This window comes from Poecilia mexicana, unplaced genomic scaffold (genome assembly GCF_051168715.1).
Source record: "Poecilia mexicana isolate PSO_F unplaced genomic scaffold, ASM5116871v1 scaffold_1, whole genome shotgun sequence".
Lineage (NCBI taxonomy): Eukaryota > Metazoa > Chordata > Actinopteri > Cyprinodontiformes > Poeciliidae > Poecilia > Poecilia mexicana.
Genome location: NW_028263370.1, coordinates 17,515,464 through 17,539,868, shown reverse-complemented (window position 1 = coordinate 17,539,868; position 24,405 = coordinate 17,515,464). Strand labels below are relative to the sequence as shown.

The following is a 24,405-nucleotide window of genomic DNA, read 5'->3' as shown; positions in this document are numbered from 1 at the left end:
TGGTGGCCTTTATTTGAAAGTAGTTTGACAGGAAGGAGGGTAATAAGAGAGGGGGAAGACATGTGGTAAATGTTGCCAGGCTGGGAATTGAGCCTGTTACTCCTGGCATGAGGACTAAGGCCTCAATGCATGGGTTGTGCTTTGCCCCTGCGCCACCACAGCACCCCCTATATAGTTATCATTGAAAACAATTTAATGACTTATGTTTGTCATAGCTTGTTGCGTATGGTGAACTGACAACTCCTCTGACTGTCAGACTTAATGTGCATGCAGGCATGGTACCCACTGCATGTATGCTATTCTGACAGTGTATGGCTATCTGATAGAAGAACGGCTCTCAGTGACACTTCAGTCCTATCTAATAAGTAAAGAGCCGTGCAGAAGAGTCGGACTGTTCCTGAATGTCACATCACTATATTGCAGACTTTTGGACACAACGTGGTCCCATATTTGTGTCAGTCAACACCTCCGCACAATAATTCATCACAGTGAGTGACGACTTTTTTTCATCACAAATGCTTATGTGTCTCTATACAGCTAGCTTTGCTAGCATCACATCAACGGAGCTTACCTTTCTTTGAGCTACTTTTCTAAGTGACGAAAAAAGTTAGACATTGTCCCCATCGTCTGTGAAAGCGAAGCGCTGCTGAGTTAGATCCGATGGATCATAAGAAATCCGACCAGACATCTTCAGCCGCTGAGAGGAAACCACTGCGCATGTCTCAGAGCGCCGCGTGCGAGTGAAAGGTGGGGGGAGGTGGAGTAACAGAAACACGTAATTGCTTGGATTTTAATTGGTGCGTTTTGCATCCACTGAAAACAAAGATGTTAACAAATAAACTGGACAGTATGCTGCACGCTTAGTGATATTTTCACAGTTGCGGTCTTGACTGGTCTTGAAATAAAATGCCGAGTCCTCAGAGCCCGAGACTGAGACAAGACCGAGACCAAATGCGGTCGAGTCCGAGAGGAGACCATCAAAAAATGGTCTCGAGACCAAGACCGATCTCGACACCTGCATAGCTTAAGATGGAATATCTTGAAATGTGTCAAATAATTCTACATATCAATAAGTAAATAAATACTTATAAGTACTTATAAGTATTTATAATAAATAAGTAAATAATAAATAAGTAAATAAATCCTAGAAATTTTTACTTATTTGTGCAAAACCAAATCATTATTTCACAATATGTCAGAAGAAATCTGTCCTCACCTGGTTAAAGAGCCACATTTCTCTATTATTTTACTCACAATATCAAGTTAAAATAACTTATTTTACTTTAGAATAATTTAAATTCTTGTTTCAAGTTGCATGAACAAAATTTCTGACCTGATGATGAATTTTATTAAACTTCACAATGAATTCAGCTCAGAAACATTCAGTGTGAACAGGACTTTATCCTCAGGCTTTAAAATAAACATTTTCCTTAATAAAACACCAGAGTCGGATCAATGTGACGCTCTTCCATCTCAGGATACAGAAACATGCCGCTAAGCATTCTGGGAAATAGTTCCCACTCCTGTCTTTTTCTTCTTTCAGTTTTTTAAGTGCTAACCTAAAAACTCTAGTTTATTAAACTCTTGTAGGTTTGACAAAATTAATAAAAAGTTAACACAACTTACTGCTGTAAGTTTATCTTTCACAAACTCACATTTAGGTTCAAAATCTAAAACTTTACATTTATTTAACTTAAAGAGTAGAAGACAGTAGACACAGCTAAATGCAGCTCAATTCGAAGTCAGTTATTGTAATGCAGTTTTATTACTACCCTGCACAAAGTTAAAATATAATTATTTGCCCTTTCTCTCAGATAAACTGGACATTTCAATAACAATATCTACTATCACTACACATTGGAGTCATTTTACATGAATGAATTTGAATGCCACTAACTGCTGTGAACGTTAAAGATAAAACATGCTCATAGAAGCCTTTCCAAAGGCGTGACAAATGCAATAAAGACCATCAAGCATACTTGTTTTTGAGTATTTCAAGAAGTAAAAAGTTATGTCTAATGTTTCCTCTACTCTTCTGTAAAACGTCTCACCAGCAATAAATGTAAATGTCTGTACTATTTTATTGGGAATCTCTTAAAAGTAGACATTAGGAGAAAGGAGAGTATTGGGTGGGAAACCCAGGCAGACTGAGGTAAAATACACAAAATCTTCCCAGAAAGGCTTCAATTAAAGTCTGAAACAGGAATTATTACACTACACCCTGTTTAGGTAATTGAAAAATGCTTAAAATAATGTAAATTTTTAATCCTGTGTATTTGGAAAATCTGATAATGACCATTTCTAACAATATTTAGTAGTATATATCTTTGAATTTGAAGTCAATGTTGTAATTTTAAAGATGTTTTGGGGTATTTGCTCCAAATTCATAAAGAAAAAAACGGATACCATCCTTATCTTGGAGTCCCTTGCTGTTACTTTCTTTTGAATAATAATAAAAAAACCCAATTTGAATGTTTAGATAAGATTCCAATGACTTTTGAAGGCAAACAGCCATCCACTCATTTCTCTATAAAAATGCCATTTGGCTGCTCAGTGGATTCACCGCAGGGAGCGAACTGAAACAGGAAACCTTCTGAAGCTCCATCTTTCAGGTAAAAAGACACATTTTAATGAAAAACACTTTGACAGAAGGAAGAATTTGTTAAAATGTGACTTTGTTTTGAACTACAGAGACTCTGATGTCTGTTCCAAAATGCTATAGTACACATATGGCAGAAAATATTTAGATAATCAGATGTTTTCTTCTTTTTAAGCCTTTTAAACAAAGGAATTGCTTTAAGACGCAATAATGTAGGTGAGATGCTGAAGTTCTCCTCAAACTTAAACTATTACATGTTTTACTCTATAAAGAATCCAGAAACACTCCAGTCTCTCTTTCACTGACATATATTTTAAATTTCAGCCTTTATTGTCCTCCTTGTTTATAGTAGCTTTTTGTCACAGCTCTGAATTAAAGCATCTTTTAATCAAACAGCTGACTGGACTTTGTGTGATGGTTGTGATTGTGGGACTTCTTCTGTCAACTGGAGCCACGGCTGAAGAGCAAAGTCCACACGACAGAAATGCTCGAGGTTTATGGAAAAAAATAAAGTAAGTCACTGGACTCATGGAATATGGTACATTATTAGTGTTGATGCACACTGTAAAACATTTGAGCCGCATTTAGTTGTGTCTACTGTCTTCTACTGTCTTTAAAGTTTTAGATTTTGAAGCTAAATGTGAGTTTGTGAAAGATAAACGTACAGCAGTTAAACCACCTTCAAAATGTTTTGTTGTTTTATAAAACTACTTCAGTTTGGCAAAGTGGTGGAGTCAAAACCTGACTTTCAGAGCAGAGAGGAGTAAACTGACGCATGTAGCAATGCTGGCAATGGATATTTTCAGAAAAACCTGATTCAGTTTGTTACTTCACTGGTTAAATAGTCCCATATACTTTGATAAATGCTGCTCAGACTTTACACGTTTTCTAAAATCTCATTGAAAACCTTTCATTATATTTGGGTTGTAGTAACTTAAAAATGCTCAGAAAAACTGCATATTCTGTTTGAAGCGTCATAAAAACCTCTACATCATTACACTACAATGAGCTCATATAACCTTTATGCTGCAGACGGTTATCCTAGCTTATTCAAATGCATTATTTATGACCCAAATGCTGCTGAATGGTGAATTTAGCTCATAGTGCTAAATGAGCCAAAACAAGGAAATATGCATTTAAGGGTGTTACAGATGTAGTTTTATTTTACCACTCAAAATGATATATTGTTTTCCTTTTTTATCACAAGGCTTCAGTTTATATTGTCATCCTAACAAGCCGTGTTTTATTTCCTACCAGGGACAAACTCACTGGAAAAGCAAGTAAACCAGAAGAAGCTCCAGCATCTTCAAACGGTGAGGCAGCCTGAATCAAAATGATCTAATCAAATCTGTATTAAAACTGTACATTTTTAATCCAGAACAAAGAAATAAAAGTGGGATAATTACAAATGAAGGAAGTATTTTTTAGGTTATATTCCTGCCTTTAAAACAAAATGATCTGCAAAGTATTACATTGTTTTGTCAAACTGTTTTTATATTACAGTGCCAGAAGTCCAAGAGTTGACTCAATTTCTGTTTAATTTTAACACATTCAACTTATTTATATTGTCACTGTTCTTTCAGGTGCAGGTGATGGAGAAAATTAGCAACAAGGACCTGAAGTTACCAAGAACTTCCCTTCAAAATGCTGCAACATAATTTCACTTCATGTGCTTGCAATAAAAATCCCACGTCTTGTTTCGTTATTAAACAGCTGATTTATTGATTTACCGTTATAATAAACCTGGTACTCATAACAAAAAAACTGTCTCATTAGAAGTCATTGCATTTATGTAAATCACTCGGTTTGCTCAAAATGAAAACTTAAAACCACAGGATTACAAAGGCAATGTGACTGTAATTATTTCAGTCGATTAAAAATGTAAATAAGCACAGATGTGTAAAACCAGAAGCAACCTCATAGTATTCATACAGAGAAGATATGAAGATCTCTGTTTTTAAGAAAATAAAAATCTGACCATCATCAATAGTCTATGTAGAAAAGACAAAAGAATCAGGACTTAAAAACTTGAGAAAAGAATCAAAAACTGTCTAGAAACAGGAGAAAAGCATAAAGCTTCAGATGAGCATCAACAGATGAACAAACAAAAAGTACAAAGATCATTATAAAAACAGCTATACAAGGAAATTAGACACAATTATATAAAGTTTGAAATATTTTATTTTTTTAAAATCATTGTCAACATTTCTACTTAACTTTATATTTTGGTCCATCTGACGATGTAATTTTTAAATATTAAATGATTGATAATTTGATCATCTACTCAGTCCTTAAGTAGATCTTTTACTTTTTTACTCTTGAGTTTTTCTTGGACTGTTACTTTTTACTTTTTCTTGAGTAAACATATGTTGAAGTAGTAAAATTTGTAGATACTTTACCTACCACTGTTTTCATTTAAGTGTTTTGTAAATAACCTTCAGAGTTCAGAGTCTTTGCTTTCAAACTATCATCAAATCTAGCTTAGTTTGTCTCGACTTCTTTTGGTAACCATTCAAAAGCAAACATGATGAATGCAGATAAGAGATGTTGTGAAAATGTGTTTTGCACCACAGCTTTTCTGACGGTCATTACCTCATGACGAAGCTTTTCACAGTTCATGTAGCTCTAAACTGCAGCGACACGCCGTTCTCTCTGCAGACAGAAAAGAGGAAATGAACGTGTTGCAAAAACAGCAACATTACACATTAAAAGTCACGCTGGCATTTTCTACATATCATCCACCTGACAACATAAAATCTACTCTGATGTTGAAATATGTATTAGAAACTTTCTTTTCCTCTCTGGTTTATTTCAATTAGAATAATTTACGTCCAAGTGAAGGCTTTTTTTTTAGAATTAAAATATGTTTACGTTAAAAATGTATACACTGCAAAACAAGTACGTTATAAATCCTAACAAAAACCAATTTGTAATCCTATATCTCTTGACACCACTGTACACTTTTCTTATTACTGATGCAAATTCACAAAACATGGAGTGAATTAATGAAGAAGCTGCTGTCAGCTTTGCACACATGAAATGGTTCCCACAACAGTGAGACCAAGGAGAAGTTTTTAGTTTTTAATTGGCTGATGATATCAGTTTTATGTGGCCAAACCATTACGCAAATAGCTGGTGTAAATACATGTATATTTACATGTGAAAAATGCACAAAAATTCATTTGTTTCAAAAGAAACATTCACAAAATGATCAAAATATCTTCAGCTAGATAGTTATCTCAGTCATTCACCAGTTTCTTACATCAGTCTTCCAGCTGTTAGATGTTTGAGGTTTCATGTTTGTAAAGCAGTTTTAAGTCGTCCATGTTTGGGTCATTGTTATGTTGTAGTGTCCAGTTCTGCTTTAGGTTAATAATCATTTTTATGGAAAAGGGTCTCATCTTTTCCTTAAGCTCCTTCTGATGATGGAGAGTTAAGGCCATAATAAGGCAAAACGAAAAAGCAAAATGACAAGAATAAAGTTACAAAATCATAAGAATAAAGTTGAAACATTAGAATTAATTTGTATGAGACTAAAGTCACAAGAATAAAATTGTAAGAGACTAAAGTCACAATATTGCAAGAATAATCTTAATATTATGACTCGTAATACTATGACTTTATTCTTGGATTTTTTTAACCTTATTATCATATAACATAGTTGTCCAAATGTTACGACTTTATCCTTGTAATATTATTTTCTTCATTTTTTTTAGAGAAGCCCTAACACTCCACTGTCCTGATGCACAGTTGAATTAATGGTGGATTTTATTATGGTTCAGGTCCTGCTGCAGAAAAACGTTCCCACATCATGACTCTTCCAGCGCTGTGCTTCACAGTTATGATGCTCTTTTGCTTTTTTCTTGCGTTTGATTCATGCCATGTTTTCTGTTCTGGGAGGGAAATAAATAATTTTAGACTCAGCTGTCCAAAGAATAGTATTTCTAAAAAGCTGAGTTAGTCGGTTTGGTGTCAGCCACCAAAACCTTTTTGTGGTTGCATTGATTTCCACATTCAAACAAATTACAGAAATAGACAAAAGCGTGCATCAGGATATAGCTTCACACAATCTACTTCCTAGATCTTTTATCTTTTTTAATCCCCCAACTAATTTAATAATTTAAATTAATTACATTTTTACAAACTTCAAATACTCAAATATTCAGAATATCCTCTTATTAGCTCCTGTTTGCTTTCTTATCTACGTGTCAGAAAGATGATGAAATATAACATTTCATCACATACCAGTACGCGCTCCAGCAGGGGTTTGCTGTGACTGAGAGGCTTCTATAAGAGAGGCTTCAGACACACTGAAGATAAAGCTCTTCAGTGTGTCAGCTTCATCAACACGTGGACAAGTGGAGCAGAAAACCTCTGAACTGCATCTCATAGAGGTAGAACATTTAATAAAAATACTTCTTTTCACTCTTTAAATTAAAACTGGCTACTGTTAAAAATAAATAAAACATTTGTTGTTTGTTTGGATCTTTTAGGGCAGCTGGACCAGCGAATTCAGCTGGCTACCGACAGGAAGGTGTAACATTTTTTAAGATATTTTTTATTAAGTAATAAAACAACAAAGCATATCTGTAAAATAAGCATCTACAAACTCAAATTAATAGGCAGTTTCTTACAATGCAATAATACTAAAATATAAGCTTAAAATATTTCTTTTGTTATGTGAATTCAGATAATTTACTTTGTAAATTTTTCCTTGCTCAGATGAAAAGCCTGTTCTGGGTGACTGTGGTCTTCCTCCTGTCTGCTGGAAACACTCTGGCTGCTTTAGACCAGAAATGGCTTTCAGATATTGTGCAAACCATCAAGAACAAGTGAGTAATAGATTTGTTTTGTTCTACCTATAAGCTACAGAAGCAGAGAGAGTGAAGCATAGAAAACTATGGCCTTGAACTCTCTATAGTGAGAACTGACTTGTGCTCAACAGGGCTGAATGTAAGCAAATATTTTTTGAGCTATGTTTTCATTATTAAGACTGTAGTTTTAATATTGAAGACCCAACCTGATGCTTCACTTGGATGCTCCAGTTTTGCTAAATAAGCCTCTGATTTCAAATGGTTTTATAACCTGAAGTAAAAACAACGTTTTCTCTGCCATTACCGCCGTTTTTTGGCTTATAATCCACAATATACCATAACAAAAACCAGTGGCCCTAGATGCCAAAGGAGAAACAATGTATGTTAGTATAAAAATATCACACTTTGCACGTGTTTTGTACTTTGATTTGGGTTTCTACTACCAGTACTTTTAAAAACAACCCAAGCTCTTACAAAAAATCCCCACCCAGACGTTTTTGGCATCAAGTTGATATTTTTTAGTGTGTAAAAAAAGGACCCATTTCAAAAGCCTTCTGAATGTAACGACACCAATCAGACGGCACTGCCCCTCTAGCAATCCCAGCAGAACCCAGAAGTTACCTACCAACCCTAGCAAAGCCCAACCTGTCGCCTAGCAACCCAAGCAGAGCTCCAGCACATTTTATAAGCTGGTTTTACTGCTGTATGCTCTGTACAATGGCTGCTGGAAAACACAAGTGTCTTGTTGTTAGCTACTGTTCAGAAACCATTTGCTGCATTTTTGTTGTTGGTTGTGCAGGAGGATCTACTTCTGCTTTTCAAAGATGTACAGTCATATGATTGTGCATGTGTTTGCCGCCATTTTAACATGCAAGTGTAAACTTTGAGCAGCAGCTTATTTGGATTTAAAGTGATTTCATGAACATGTTTTGTTTGGCCCATAGACCTGTCCTAATCTGTTCAAGTCTTTACTAAAAACCTTCTACCTTATTTCAATGTTTTACACTAAAACCAATACTGACAGTTGTGAAATGTTTTTCTTTGACAGGTATCAGCTGGGTGACACCTCCAGTTGGGCTGTAAATATACCACAGAACCAAGATCCAAGCCGTCTGATGGAGGTTCTGCAGGAAGACCCACCAGATGCAGTGAAAATAGCGGTTTCAAAGGGTGACGTGTATCAAGGCAAAAGAATGACAGCATCAACACAGTCACTCGCAATATCCCATGTGCTAGAGAAAATAAAAGTCAGCCAAACAGGAAACCAGGGCAACATCATCATAATCTATTCTGAAAAATACCAAAATATAAATGAGAATGGCATTGCTGCCAACATTAACAAAATCATTCAAAGTTGGGGACGTTACGTCTTTGTATTTTCCAAAGTAGTTGATGTTGCTGATGCTGGGATGCCGACAAGGGCTGAGCTCTTTAAGCAGCAGGAGCTTTCCAAATTTGGGCTAGAAAATATATTTCGTTGTTATGAACCTGGTGGTTCTTTCCAGTGCACAAGCTGCGGCTCTGTTGAAAATGTTGCTCCTTCTTGTCTTGTAGACACACCACCATCAAATGACGTCACAGAGTTGGAAAAACGCAGAATTCAAAAAGCTAGAGGAGGTGGAAGGGGGAGGAGAGGAGGAGGAGGAAGACGTAGGAAAGGTGGCGAGGTGAGGAGGGGAGGAGGAGGAAGACGTAGGAAAGGTGGCGAGGTGAGGAGAGGAGGAGGAAGACGTAGGAAAGGTGGCGAGGTGAGGAGGGGAGGAGGAGGAAGACGTAGGAAAGGTGGCGAGGTGAGGAGGGCAGGAGGAGGAAGACGTAGGAAAGGTGGCGAGGTGAGGAGGGCAGGAGGAGGAAGACGTAGGAAAGGTGGCGAGGTGAGGAGAGGAGGAGGAGGAAGACGTAGGAAAGGTGGCGAGGTGAGGAGAGGAGGAGGAAGACGTAAGAAAGGTGGCGAGGTGAGGAGAGGAGGAGGAAAACAAGGCAATGTGGGAACAGTAAAACAATGTCCATTGCGTCGCAAGGTGGGAGGAGGAAGAAGTACGAAAGGTGACAATATGGCAAAAGGAGGAAGACGCGCATCAGGTGGCAGGTCAAGAGGAGGAAGAGGAGGACGTGCAAAAGGTGGCAGGTCAAGAGGAGGAAGAGGAGGACGTGCAAAAGGTGGCAGGTCAAGAGGAGGAAGAGGACGTGGAAAAATGTAATAGGGTAAAAGGAAAAGATAGGCCATACAAAATATGGTAGGGTGAGAACAGGCAAAGTGTCTAAAACCAGAAAACAAGGACAAAAAGCTGTCATGGGTTTTGAGGATACAATAAAGCAACTTTGAAACCAACAAAGTATTGATCATTCTTAATTTTTAAAATCTAATACTGTCAAGTAAAAAAGTTGTTTTCAATGAAATAATGTTGCCACATATGTCTATTTTTAAAAAGCATCCATACTGAACATTGTAACACATTGTTTGCCTGCATAAAAAGTAAAAAAAATAAACTTATAAATGTGTTATTTGTGGTTTTGTACAGAAAACTATATAGCCTTGCTTTTGTGCATGTAAACGGTTTTAAAATTTGTGTAAATACGAACAGAAGCTGCTCACTGGAATAAGAAAAGCAACTATTTTGTAATGCTATTGCTTTAGAAAGAACAGTATTGGTAACCCAGGAGTTCAGACTCCTGGGTTACCAGTGAGGTACCAATGAGGTACCAATGAGGTACCAATGAGGTATGAGGTTGGTGGCAATAGCAGGGACCAATGCATGCTAATTCTGGGCATTGCAAAAAGGTTTTTGAGTCAAAGGTTTTGGGTGATATCTTGCTAGATATCACGTATCTAGCAAGAAAGACATGGAGGTTGTGCTTCTGGGGGCAACAATGTTTGTCGGGAGAAAAATTAATCTACCAGGAAGGTTGTGATAAGGAGGAACAGCTTCCCCACACTGAATCTGAGCTTTGCTGGCATGGGATGTCCAAGCAGACGGTGTGTTTGTTCAAATGTGTATTTTGTATCCTGTCAATGGTCTACTGGTCGATTTTGTAATCATCAGACTTGTGGTATTAGGTCAGAGCTATGAACTGAACACCACCTGGTAGGGAGTTTCATCAACTGGCAGGGAGGCTGCGGGCAGACCTGGGTCTTGTTTGTGAAAACAAGGAGTGGTGGAAGTTGTCAAGATAAGGAAGGAAGTCTTCAGGTTAGACTGGAAGACTACCCTGAAGTAGTCTCTTGAAACAGCTGGCAGGTATGGTCAGACGGCCTGCAGCTTCTGTGGTCATACAGGCAAAGATGTAGGAATAGGAGGAATTCAGAAAGGCTATGGAGAAAGACTTTTGTTTGTCAAACAAGGAAATTCTACAACTTAGAAAGAAAAACAGGTTTGGTTTTTTATTGACAATGAAATGAAGGAGGTCACTGAGGGAGTCAAAAAAATGACAGGCACCTGGGCGGTAAAAGACATGCTGAAGGCTCTGGACATTGTGGGGCTGTTGGTGTTGATACGCCCTGGCAGTGTTAACCAGGACAGCATTATCAGGGGTGGTGGTCCAAACTTTCAAGTGTACCTTGAGGACCAGGGTTGGGAAACACTGCATTAGACCATGTCTGCTACTTTTAACATATAAACAGGCACATTAGCCTTTCTTGCACATGCTGTACTTAATAAAAGGCACTATTAGCACTTCCATTCATTAAGTACTCTGGTGTTGCCTCAATTTGAATCTCTTGAAGTTGCTGATAGTGATATCTCCAATTCTGTTTTCTGGAAGATGTGAATGACATTACTGACAGTTGTTTTCAAGCGTTATTCTTTACATCCTGACGTCATGCATAACTTGAATGACACAGTGACCCGCAATAACAATCAATTTTCAAGTTGAGATTCTGCGCCGTTTTTTGGAACCACCTTAGCGGTATTGCAAGCCGGGTCAAGCTAAGTGTTGCACAAAAGCAATTTTAATAGCAGCAGACTGGATTTGTTGATTGGCCTGTGGATTTATGTCCCTTGATGAGCGCAGACAACAACAACTGGATGGAGAAAACTGTAACAAGCCAATTAACTAAGAGATTTCAAAGAAACGGGCCTCCCAAGGAAACGCACGCAAAATGACATAATCAGAGAGTCAATAGCTCCTGTGCACGACCCGCACACTTTTCCATATTCCTGACCACGTTCCCGCCTGTGTAGTGAGAAACACGTTGCCAATGGCGACGCACCCAACTTGATTAGAACCAAACAAGACATTAACCAACTGGACTGAGACTTTACAACGGAGAAGGAGCTGCAGGGATGAAAGCTGTTCGTTGGCCAGCCTTTCTCCAGCCTTGCCCTTCATATATTGTAATCCTTCAAAATGTTGTTTTAATGTAGTTGTAAAGCTAATCATTTAAAGCAGCATTCATATAAGGCAGGCTGCATGAAGGTGATTTCATGTTGAATCTGTTGATCATACAACACACATTTAGAGTTAATAGAGTAATTTTAAATCAGCATGGACAACAGAGTGGTTAAACTGCTTTTCTAAACATACACAACCAACATGCATAAATGCAGAAGCTTAATGCAGCCATTGCTGCATTTTAGGACACATTTTGCTGCCTCACATGCATTCTGACGGATATTAACAAGCGATGTGCAGAAATACTGAAGGTTGTGATCAACGATATGGTGATGTGGACAACATCAAGTCAAAGCTGATCAGATGGATTGACTGACTAGAGATACCACTGAAGAATAATAACCTTGTTGATATATCCCATGCTTTAAAACTTCAAACACATGGCAGATCTGTGAAAATGTCGGGTCATAATATATGCAAACTTATGACCATTTAGGTGCAAGGACGCCTTAATTGAGTTATTTGCAAATGTATTGCTTTAAGTGAAATACTTTTACACCTTTTTAAGTTCCTCTTCCCTGAGTTAACTGGTACAAAATACAAATAATTGGAAGAGGACGATCCATCAGACATATGTTCTTATTACACCAAATATTGCAAAACCCTGAAGACGATAAAAACTTTTTTTTCTTGCTAAACACAAGTAAGATATTCTTGAGCAATCCATTATTTTAGCACAATTCTAGTAAAAGCACCTATCAATGCTCGAGGCGGTTCAAGTGTGATAGGTTTGGCCTAATTTGCAGGAGTTGTCTAATGAGGTGTTCATTTTCTGTTCACACATATAAAAATCACTTCCCAACCGAGCGTCATTGTAGCAGAACTGGAAGTAGCGTCCAGACAAAGTGGAAGACTCCTTGTGCATCTAAACGAGAGGTAACAATTTTATTATAGCAACTTCTTGACTAAAAATGCACAGCAGCTTGGATTATTTTTGTGTTGCATAGTCCTCATCTGTGAAAAAATTAGAAAACTTTCAATTGCAAAAAAGTAGTTTAAAATTTCATACATTTTTAACCAATAACTCAGTTTGCCAATATATAAATAATCTCTAATACAATATATATATTTTTAAAATTTGAACTATAAAACCTTGCAATTTTCTGTCATTTCATCAGACCTGCAGCTGGCAGATCCCTCTGGAAATCAGCAGGAAGGTAAAACTATCAATTTATTTATATTTTCAAATTTATTTGATCAGGGACAAGACATTCCCTGGTCAAGATTTTTAACCTGTAAAACTAACGAGACAAAGAAACCTATTTAAAATTAACAATAAAATGAGACTTGAATATACATATTAAAATATAATCATTGCATCGTTTGTCATGAACTTGGTTGCATGCTTTTATTATTGTCTTAATGTCGGATTTGATCCATTCAGATGGCTGCCCTGTGCTGGGTGGTTCTGGGTCTGGCCGTCCTCCTGTCTCCTCAACGCAGTTTAGCTGCTGTAAACCAGGACTGGCTAACCAATATCATACAAAACCTCAAAAATGAGTAAGTTTTAAATCAGTTTTCATTGTTTCTTGTGTCTTTTATCCTCAGGAATATGAGACTGTATCAACTTATTTACAGGTTATTTGTAATTCAATTTGTCGAATTAAAAAACCAGAGCAGTAGCGATGCAGAGCCAACTTGGATGCTGGGAATTTGCAAAATCACTGGAAAAAAGGCTACAGTGGACTGAAAAGCCTCATACAGTATTATTTTAGGGAAAGTTGAAATTATAGAGAAATACTCTCTCAACTGAATAACAAAAATAATAAAACTGATATAGAAAAAGGGTCAGTGATTGTGTTTCTGTCAACATTTTTTTACTTGCATTTTGAAGTATTGCATTAGAAAACGAAATGTCAAAATCCAAATTATCTTCCTCAATTTCACAATTTTTTTTACACTCCCTTTAAGTTCTTTTTGGCTTCTCCAAAACAGAGATAATGCGCTAAAAGACAGACAAAAACACATATGCTGAATAAGTTCTGGCGTAACGTTCTTTGTGGTTCAGGCATGAGAGTTGCAGATTTTTTGTACAGGTTTGGTGTAAGAGCAACAATTTAGCCATAAAAGGCCAGAAGGTGACAGAACATTTCTGCACTAGAAATCACAACAATCACCGAATCATTTTTAATGGTTTATCATCTGTTTTGCTTTGTCCACACTCCACTGAACTTCAAAGGAAATAGTAATTAAATCACCTACAGTGTTTTAGAGAATCGCAGCTTTAGCCATACTGGCCAAAATGCCTCTCCTCTGATGCCACTGTCCTGCTCCTGAATCAAATGAATTGTTTACAAAAACTTGCTGACATCCTTAGGAGGTAATTAAACCTTTGTTGACTGAGGTGTTGAAGCAGGAATGCATCCAAACGTCGTAGGACAGAGGCACTGGAGATGTAGACGTCCGCTCTGGATGATGCACCTCATTAAGATTTTAAGATATTACTTAAATTGACGTTTCCGCCACCTGGTGGCGTCACGTGGTATTTCAGAACTTTCATGGACGTTTTTTTTTTCTTTTCTGTATCAAGTTTGGGAAAAGATTTGATTAACACAGGAATCTGGGACGGATCAGCTTTTTTTAAATTTATTTATTTTTTGTTCATATCTTAAACTAAACAACCACTTAATTTAGTCCTTGCTATACCGTTGTTGATATAATTTTGTTTTAAAAAACAAAGTGCTTTTTAAAACACTTAATTAATACTTTTATTAATCTTTTTCATGCTAAAAGTAAGTATTTTAAAATAACTGTGTTATGTCCATCAGTATATTAGGGTGACTAAATTTCTGCTAAAAAATTAAAAAATGTTGAGATCAAACTCAGAAATTTTCTTAAAAAAGAAACATTTCTAGAAAATTTCTGAGATTAATCTAAAAATTTCAGTTTTTCAAACAAATTTCTGACTTCTGAAACTGTACAATGTCCGTGTCATACATTATATCTTTGCTATGTAGAAATGACAAAAAAACAACAATGGCAGTTTTAGTAATGAAAATAAACAATTTAAAAACAGTACAATCAAATTCATTTTAACAAAGTGATAACTTGTAGTTTGCTGCAATAAAATGCAATTGTCAGACTGACTCAAGGTTTTTTTTATCTTGTCAAATTATCATCTGATATAAACTGGAATACTGATAATTTATGTGTCTTTTTGACAGGTATGCACTGGGTGACAGCTACAGTCTGGCTGTCAACATCCCTGTGAACCAAGACTTAGGCAGTCTTGCAGAAGTTCTTAAGGACGACCCTGCAGATGCAGTGAAACAAGCTATTTCAGCGGGTCAAGTGTACCAAGGCACCAGGGTTGTTGCAGCTGTCCAGTCTGGAGCGCTGGGCCAGGTTCTAGAGAAAATACAACCCCTGATAAAAAGCAGTGATGGTAACGTCCTCATCGTCTACTCTGAAGGATACCCTGATGCAAATGGCATTGACAACAAGATCAGTGACGTTGTTCAGAACTGGAAGAGTTATGCTTTTGTGTTTTCTAAAGTAGCTGATGTTGCTGATGCTGACACGCTTCAGAGGGCTGCACTGTTCAAACAGCAAGAGGTTTCAAAGTTTGGGCTTGAAAACATATTCCGTTGTTATGAGCAAAGCAATTCTTTTCAGTGCACAAACTGCAAAGAAGGCGATAATGTTGCACCATCCTGCGTTGCAGATACAACACAATCAAACGGCAACGAAGAGACAGCAGTAGGTACACCTGCGCCGCCTGCAGGAAGTGATGAAGGCACAATTTCAGGTTCAAATAACGGGATTGACACAGGCTCAATTACTAGTGAAGAAGGTGGAGAGGTTATAGGAGGAGGTAAAGGTGGAAAAGGAGGCAAGGTGAGAAAATCACGTAGACGTGGAAAAGGAGGCAAGGTGAGAAAATCACGTAGACGCGGAAAAGGACGTAAGATGAGAAAGTCACGTAGACGTGGAAAAGGACGTAAGATGAGAAAGTCACGTAGACGTGGAAAAGGAAGCAAGATGAGAAAGTCACGTAGACGTGGAAAAGGAGGAAAGATGAGAAAGTCACGTAGACGTGGAAAAGGACGCAAGATGAGAAAGTCACGTAGACGTGGAAAAGGACGCAAGATGAGAAAGTCACGTAGACGTGGAAAAGGACGCAAGATGAGAAAGTCACGTAGACGTAAAAGTGGGAAGCGTAGAAGGGGGTACATAGCTAACATTGCATAACAAACTGCTTTGCCAAATTTTGAGCAACACAATCAAGGCCATGAGTTAAAAAAATCAGCTACTTTGCAAAAGTGTTCTTATTTCCTTTATTTAATCTGATGAAACCGTTGGCTTTGTCTGGCTAAATAAACATAATTATTTTATCTGTATTGACATGATCTACTTGAAAGAGTGTCATGTTTTGTTTTTTATCTCACAGAATTCCAACTATTTACTTGGAACCTGTACAATTGTCTTTTGACATTTTCTCTGCTTTTGATTAAAGTTTCCTTCAGCATTTTATTGTCTCCTTCTGCCCATCACACTTTAACTGCGTCAGTTTTAAAGCGAGAGTATTTGTTTGCTCAAATGTAATATTCTGTCAGAAAAGGTTCCATCCATCCCTGTGCAGATCTGAGGTGTATGCAAACACAACAACGGCGCACCCACACACACACACACACACACACGCACACACGACCCCCCCCCCCACACACACACACACACACACCTCCACTCCAGGTTTAAAATGTCCAAACAGTTCTCCCTTGTTCCTGCACTTATAAAATACAGTAATTAAATTCAAACCATCATGGTATATAGATTTTTGTTGCCTCCTTAATTTAAATATTCCTACCTGAGGACGTGTCTTCAAGTCATCACGTGTCTTGCAGATACTATGAGCTCCTGTCCGTCTCCTTCAGCCCTCAGCGTGTTCTCCGCTAAGTCACATGGTCAAAAAAGCATTATATTAAAATTACAGATCTTAGTACAGTTTTTAAAAATAATGTTTAAAAATTATTGCTTGGGATGAAGCAGCTGTTCCCTCATTTCAACCTGTTAGACTGACCTGTTGCCTTCTCGTCTGTCTGGATTCTTCCTGTCATCTTCTCTTCTTTCTCGTCATCCTCACAGCTGAATGACATTAATTTTGTGTTGAGTATGTTAAAGAAAATAACATCAGTCAAACCACAATGAAAAAAATATCAATATATTAGTGGGAAATAGATAGGGCATGCATATATCAGCAAGCTAATAATTAGCTTTGCCAAAATATGCACCCCCCTCTATCTAGCACAAATAAAGAGTGAAGAGTGAAATAACCTTTTCTACATAATCACAATGGTTGTCTGAGCTAAAGGTATGAGTTTCATGCCAATAGAATAATATTTGGGGAAAATAGATAGGGCATGGAAATATTGGCAAGCTAATAATTTGCTTTGCCAAAAAAATGCATCCTCCTCCAAACTTGAAGAAATAAAGAGCTAACAGGGATTTCACCTTTTCTACATAATCACGCTTGTTATCTGAGCTAAAGGTAAGTTTCACACCAATAGGACAATAAACAGGGGGTGCAGATATTGGCAGGCTAATAATTTGCTTTGCCAAAAAATACATCCCCTTGCTAACTTGGAGAAATAAAGAGTTAAATATTAAATGATCAGATGTTATTATCAATTACTCTTACAGAGACATTTTACAAAATACTTATTTACTCTTACTTGAGTAATTTCTTGGACGGCTACTTTTTACCTTTATTAATATGTTGAAGTAGTGCTACTCTAAACACTCTAAACTTAAGTATAGAATATTATCTTCACACGCTTTTAGTCAATCTGAAATGCAATAACTACAACTCCCACAATGCCCTGCATCTGTATTTGACACGTGATGGCCTTCACCCACTCATGTGACCCGCACGTAAACATGGCGGACGTGGAAGTAGCAAAATCTTTGAGCGGTTTACTGAGTGGAATAGCTCAGATGGTGTATTATAATAAAAGCGAAATTACGGAGGAGTTGCTGAAAAATGAGCTGTATCCGGAAATACCGCAGGAGGAATTCAAAGTTTTGTTCGAAAAAATGAAAGGGCTCATAAAGGTAAGAACATTTTTTCCTCCTGTCTGCAGATACAAACAAACAGCCCAAAACAAGTATTTATGCATTGTCATTACTATTAAAGGCACTTAAGAGTCTTTTTAGTGTTAGAAAAACTTTTTAATATAAATTCTAAGATAATAAACTCTGTTTTTCCAGGGTTCAGGCTCAACATTAGTCTTGGCTTTTAGCCATTGACTGTAGTACGATTTTACTGCGCCCTTTTTAAAGCTAGCTTAAAATGAATGCTAAACGTTTTAGATATTATTTGTAAATTAACACCAAATAATGAAGTTATTTGCGTACCCCTGCTTCGTTTATTAATGGTTGTCAACAGAGGGCAGCATTGCCTGCTAATTTAAACATCACAGCCACAGTTTTGCCTTAACATCTATCAGAGTTTACCTTTATTTAATTTTAGCATGTAATTTTTTTCTCGTATAAGAGCAAAAAACTGATGAGAAACATAAACAAAGTGACACATACACACGTGTTTGTAATTTAAAATATACAACTGGAGCGGCAAGACCTCAGAAACTTTATTTTTTATTTTTTCAAATGTTTTGTTTCATTTAAAAAATTTTAAAGTTGCATAGTTTCTGGATAGGACTTTAGAAATTAAACACAAAGCTAGTAATAGAAGTAAATATATTTAAAACCTACTGTAACATACGGCTTCAGTTCGACTCAGAATTTAGCCCGTAAAACTATTATTATTTTAATTGTCATTTCATTACTGGTGGCATCCTGTTCCAAATTTGGGATTCTTTTTAAATGAGGAAGATGTTTCTTGAAATAATTTTTTGTCTGTCCAACTGGCAAAAAGTATGGTTTGAATGCAGAATTTTCATACATAAATCTTGAAATAAAAATCATTTAGATAACAATTGTCTATTGATTTATTTTGCAGATCTACTATATTTCATGTAAACAATTTAAAGAACCACATAAAAAAAGAAATGGATCCTTTTCTTGCAGCTCTCGTCTAAGAAAGTTGTTTTTAGCTGGGATGCAACTGGAAAAGCCGCAATAAACTTTGACTTTTTGTAAAGATGTGACCTTAAAAATAAACTATATTTTCTTACATTTTCTGACTACAGGATTTTCCCCGACGGTTTACTTGAGATAACGAGTTAATTTTCCGATTGTTTTCTTGGTATAACAAATTAATTTCCCAGTGGTGTTCTTGAATCATGAGATGATTGGTGTGTCTTAAACATGTGTGTGTGTTTGAGAAAAACATCAGGAAATTAACACGTTACCTCAAGAAAATTATTGGGAAAATGTATATGTGAAAAACAGGATATTAACTCAAGAAAACAATCTGGAAATTAATTAGTTCTCTCAAGAAGACAATCTGAAATCACCAGCTTGAATGTGCCAGAAAGGCTGAACAGAAATGAACAGTGAAGCTGCAGAATCCAAACGCCCAGTCTGATCCTCGTTTTGCTCTGTTCTTGCTCTGAAGTCCATTGCCACGGCAGACATGGACCATGCCCAGCTGGAGGCCTTCCTCACAGCTCAGACCAAGAGGCACGGTGGCGGCGGGCTGAGTGCTGAGCAGGCCGCCGCGCTCTCTCGCTTCTGGAAGAGCCAGCGAGTACGGGTGAGGGAGAGCCTGTTGGCTCAGCATCGCTGGGAGCCCACCCTCAGGGGCCTCTCCTGGAGAGTGGACCTCCAAACCGGTGACAGCCATGGGAACGCTGACCACAGAGGTCCAGTCGCCCTGATGGAGCTGGAGCTTGGCAGAGCTGGACAGGTTAGCATCACTCCAGTTTTACACACGCATCAGCAGAACATATGAGGAATATTTATTTATATTTGGCTGAGGGCTGGGGAATATATCTGAAAAACAGATTACAATACAGGCATTTCATATCAGGCAATATCAATAATTATTTCACTGCAAAAACAGAATCTTACCAAGTATTTTTGGTCTAGTTTCTACTGCAAATATCTTATTACACTTGAAATAAGAGAAAAATAACTTACAAGTAACTTTTCAACAAGATATACAAGCTCGTTGTAAGTCAATAATTCCTTAATATTTCACAAAAAAAATGGGAAAGATATCTTGTTATAAGTGAAATAATCTGCTAATGAAACTAGCACGTTTTCATCAATATTAAGGAATTATTGACTTAAAACAAGCTCATATTTCTTACTGAAAAGTTATTTATAAGTTAATTTGTCTTATTTCAAGTGTAGTAAGATATTTGCTCTAGAAATTAAACCCAAAATACTCAGTAAGACTCTGTGTTTTTGCAGTGTTATTATTATTATTTTATTTTATATTATATATATAATACAGCTAGTTTCTGCTGTGTTTCCTCTCTAGCTGTTTTTCTCATTCCACGCTGTTGTTTTTTATATTTAGTTCGTTATCTGGTGAAACCTTTAACTGCTACTTGCCACGTGACAGTTTGTTGCTAGGTAACCACACAGTGAGTGAGTTGCTATGGTTGCTAGGTATCCACCAGCTTTACTTAGCTAGCCGTGAGACGTTGAGATGCTCAAGCCTTTCCTCTGCCTACTACATCTCCCAGAATGCCGTGTGGCTCTGGATCGGAGTTCAGTCAAATGATTAAATATTCTATTGGATGGATTTTGATATAAAAATTGATTTATTGCCCACCTGTACTTTGACTCTTTTTTTTTAAATCCAAAAAGAGCTTTAATAGAAATGGTTTAGACTAACTGAGCATATAATAACCATAAAATACAACTATGAAAATAAATGTTGTGACACTGTCAGTCTTTCCAGTGACAATGAGAGATGAAAAGCAGAATGGGTTTAAAAAAATAGCCATAATTTACCATAATACTTGGAAGTAAATGAAAGGACTTTCATCACGAGCCAAGAAAGCATTAATATCTTTATATATAAATCAGTAACAATATATTTATCTAAAAATGCTTAATTAGACATTTTGTTTTACAGAATTTGAAGCAGGTGATGCTTAAACTACTTGAGTAGCTCTGGGTAGAAAATATTCACAGACAAAGATTTTTTTTTAATATTAAACACAAAATTTATAAATATAATTTCTGTACAGTTTTGACTTAGTTACTCCTCTGAGGTTGCTATTCTTTCAGCAAATTGCCTTTCTTGAGTCTGTATACTCCTGTTAACAGTTAATCAGTTATTAAATTAGTTGACAATTATTCCAGTAATCAATTGATCATAACTAATTCAACTAATTATTTCCACAATAGATCAAGATCAAGTTTAAATAGCTTGTGCTTAACTCAAAGATTACCCAGAGATCTGCATATTCATGTGACCTGGTTGCTAACTGTATTGTGATACATTTGGGCTACTGATACGGTGAAACACAGGGAACATTCCTGGTTTTAGACAGCCTGAATTACAGTAAACACAGCTGACAGACTAGCTAGGAGCTGGATTAGAAGACAGATTTTATCGTGGCTGGAGGCCTGGATCTGAATGTGACCAGATTACTTGTAGCTTTTAATAAGCCTCAGCCCCATGACAAAGCTACATTTGTTTTTTTCAATTTCACTGAAAGCAGCTTCAGAGGCTCTCCCAGAGAAAAACCTCACAGAGGTTAACCCCTCGAAGGAAATCCACAACATTAGTAATTTAACTCATGTTCTTTATCATAAATGACCAACAGAGGTCGTGTTTTCCTCTGGTTTTTACATGGACATGTAAATAAATAAATACATTATCAATAAGGTAATGCTGATTATTTTTGCCTGTAATTTCTAAATTAATTTAATAGCATTATGGGCTTTGTTTTTAATTACAGAGCCCCTTCTGGACATGGAGGATTTTTTTTTTTTTTTTTGCATTCCCTCGCAAAACTTTTGATCAGTCTAATATTGTATGTTCTTTAGGAAATGTACCACAAACCTATGTGCAAAATAAATCAATTTTCAATAAGTTTTTTGCACTCTTAAAGAGTTAAGAACATATAAACACGTTTTCACTGAGGCTCTTTAATTAAATGTGTTTACATTTGAAATTTTGATTAGATTGAATTTTTTTGAAATTTTGTAACTGTATGCAAAGTAGACCAGGGTGTATTTGCTTATTTCAAGGTAATGCAAAATATTTTTTTCCCCCAAGCCCCGCAGTGGGCTCAGTACGTAATAACTAAAATAAACCATATAATTTTAATACATTTTATTGTATATCCTGTTTAATAACAGTAGCTGCATTTCCGTTGACCATACAATTACACAATTGGACTATTCTAAAATAAATTTGCTTAATGGAAACATGACAGGTTTTTTGATTTAATGTTTTTGTGGTACGTTGAGGTGCTTTTTCAGTGACATGATCAACAACCTGATGTTGCCACTGGCACAAAACATGAAAAAGTCATATTTTTTAATGAGTTGCATGAACAGATTTATTTATGTGGGATTTTTAATTGCATTTCTACATTGCACACTGCAATTGCAAAATATTTTTTTCGACACAAAATTATGTGCACATTTGTAACGGAAACGCAGCTATTGCATGTCAGCTTGTTTTGTTTCATCAGGCTGATGTGTAACTTATCCACTGATGACCAGATATCCCACAGCTTCCTGCAAGGGAGTGTTAATAATATGTTTCCTATAATAAAGTTAATGTTCTTCCTTCCTCCTTTTTCTTCGTTTCCCATCAGGACTCAGAGTTTTTGTGTCTGGAGTTTGATGAAACCAAGGTGAACCAGGTGCTGAAGAAGATGGCCGACATCCAGGAGAGCATAGACAGAATAGTTCAACGTACATGAAACCCCAGAAAGTTTGTCACACTGACAGTTACTGGACTTCTGAGCAAGTCCAGCTGTATTTTCTGGTCAGAAAAGTGGTGGTTTTACACCAGCCTGGGAGAAATGATTGTCTTCATTGTAAGATCACCCGTAAGTAAGGCCACAATAGAGCAATGGCTCCAGGTTCATATAAATTATGTTAAATAATATCAACCTGCTGCCGTTCAAAAATCGATTTTTTTTATTGCCAGAAATGCATCTGCTTTGAATTTGTTAACTTGCTTGATATGTTGTAATACTGAATGAAGCAAATGTAACACTCAACATAATATGTAATTTAGATGTTTTCTGTCCGAATGCAAGTAACTTTTTTGTAATAAAAATGTAATTGTCCAGTCAGGTCGTAGGTCTGCTCCTTACTTTGGTGGGAGGTGCATAATTTCTTGGAGAAGAATCTGTGTTTCTGATAAGAACTGTGATGTTCTTCTGTTGTTTTTTTACATTGTTGTTGATCAGATAAAAGACATAAAGATTATATACATTTAGGACAATAGTGACACCAGTGAGTCCACCTGGTGTCTTGTCAATTATTTATGAGTAGGAAAGAGAAACCTAAAAACCTGCACAGTGCCACGGTGTTTGTGTAACACTTCATGTGACAGAAAAACTATTAAAGCTGCGGTTTAGATTTTTATTACCATGATTGGATCTGAACTATAATTTTAAGATGTCTACTTCTGTACATAACAGAGGTTTTTTGTCAAATAAACACAGTTAGTGCATAATCATTTATTACTGGATTAAACAAGTGTAGTTAAACAAAGTTGTGTTTGTTTTCAACGTATTTCTCTAAAGCCGTTTGGGATATAGATCAGGTTACATCAGAGTAGATGACTGAGCGGTGCCTATGTACCATATTTGACTAGCAGTAAACAGCTCCTGCAATAAAATAAGATTTTAAAAGCTGGACTGTGTGAACTTTGTTCAGAGCACCATCTTGTTTTAATTATCCAACATCAGACTGATTTAGTAATAAACTAAGAAAAAGTTACATTTCTGGGAGTATATTTTCTCTGAGCTTTTCTTTGACTTGAAAAACTTTGTGAGATTTAGGGATTTTTGCTTTTTTCCCCTGTGATTGCCCTTTATTAACCCTAATGATAGGGTTGCGACATGTCCTCCCGCTTATTACTGATTGTGCTGAGGGTAAAGTCTGCTTTTGTTGTCTGAACGGTCTGAACCACTGAGGCATGTGATGGTTTGATAAGATTCCCAGAGGTCAGTGCCTTCTTGATTTACACCTTCTCTGTGTTTTTAGACATTCATTATCAAAGAACAAACTCCTCCTATTCGAAGCTTTAAACGTGTTACAGATTGAACTCATGTCCATAACATCAAAATGCAGTTTATGTGAGTAGTTATTTTTTGAAAAGATTAGGCCAATCGTTCCCAAACTTTTTCATCTGCGCCCCCCCAGTGGTTTCCAAACATTTTCTGCGCCCCCCCCCATGGATTACAAATGGCTGTCTGGTTGAAACGACGGGGGGGAGGGGGGCATCGACTTTTTGGGGGGCAAAATGAATGTACGTAGCTGAAAGTAGACACCAACATCGGTAGCCTACAAGGTACTTGTTAAGCTTAAGGTTCTGTATTGAACCTTAGCTAGCTAAAAGATGACTGGATGTAAAGCTGCCGGGGGGTTGGGGGGCTGGATTACTGCCGACGACATATTTGCGTTTGTAGATAGATTTTTACCCAGAATGCAAATGGAAAAAAACCGTGAGCGAAACAGTGATTTCATTGTTATATTTCACTGAGGGAAACT

General features: G+C 36.8%; 3 protein-coding genes and 1 long non-coding RNA gene across 4 annotated transcripts; all 4 read left to right on the top strand.

Moving 5' to 3' along the window:
* The first annotated feature begins 2,998 nt into the window (after nt 1–2,998).
* Nucleotides 2,999–4,363, top strand: LOC106927291 (uncharacterized). The gene is made up of 3 exons (XR_001420266.2): nt 2,999–3,111; nt 3,857–3,912; nt 4,183–4,363. It is a non-coding gene; the product is annotated as an uncharacterized LOC106927291 (long non-coding RNA).
* Nucleotides 4,364–6,883: 2,520 nt separating this feature from the next.
* LOC106927293 (uncharacterized) lies at nt 6,884–9,918 on the top strand. Its single transcript, XM_015002769.2, has 4 exons — nt 6,884–6,993; nt 7,093–7,133; nt 7,322–7,431; nt 8,462–9,918. Exons 3-4 carry the CDS (start codon nt 7,322–7,324, stop codon nt 9,612–9,614), a joined length of 1,263 nt encoding a protein of 420 aa, XP_014858255.2. The 5' UTR covers nt 6,884–6,993; nt 7,093–7,133; the 3' UTR covers nt 9,615–9,918.
* A 2,643-nt stretch (nt 9,919–12,561) lies between these two features.
* Nucleotides 12,562–16,273, top strand: LOC106927305 (uncharacterized). Its single transcript, XM_015002787.2, has 4 exons — nt 12,562–12,681; nt 12,924–12,962; nt 13,190–13,305; nt 14,970–16,273. Exons 1-4 carry the CDS (start codon nt 12,562–12,564, stop codon nt 15,994–15,996), a joined length of 1,302 nt encoding a protein of 433 aa, XP_014858273.2. The 3' UTR covers nt 15,997–16,273.
* A 1,378-nt stretch (nt 16,274–17,651) lies between these two features.
* On the top strand, nt 17,652–22,979 carry commd1 (copper metabolism (Murr1) domain containing 1). Its single transcript, XM_015002782.2, has 3 exons — nt 17,652–17,856; nt 19,322–19,612; nt 22,494–22,979. The coding sequence occupies exons 1-3, from the start codon at nt 17,683–17,685 to the stop codon at nt 22,599–22,601; spliced, it is 573 nt and encodes a 190-aa protein (XP_014858268.2). The 5' UTR covers nt 17,652–17,682; the 3' UTR covers nt 22,602–22,979.
* The last annotated feature ends 1,426 nt before the right edge of the window (nt 22,980–24,405 follow it).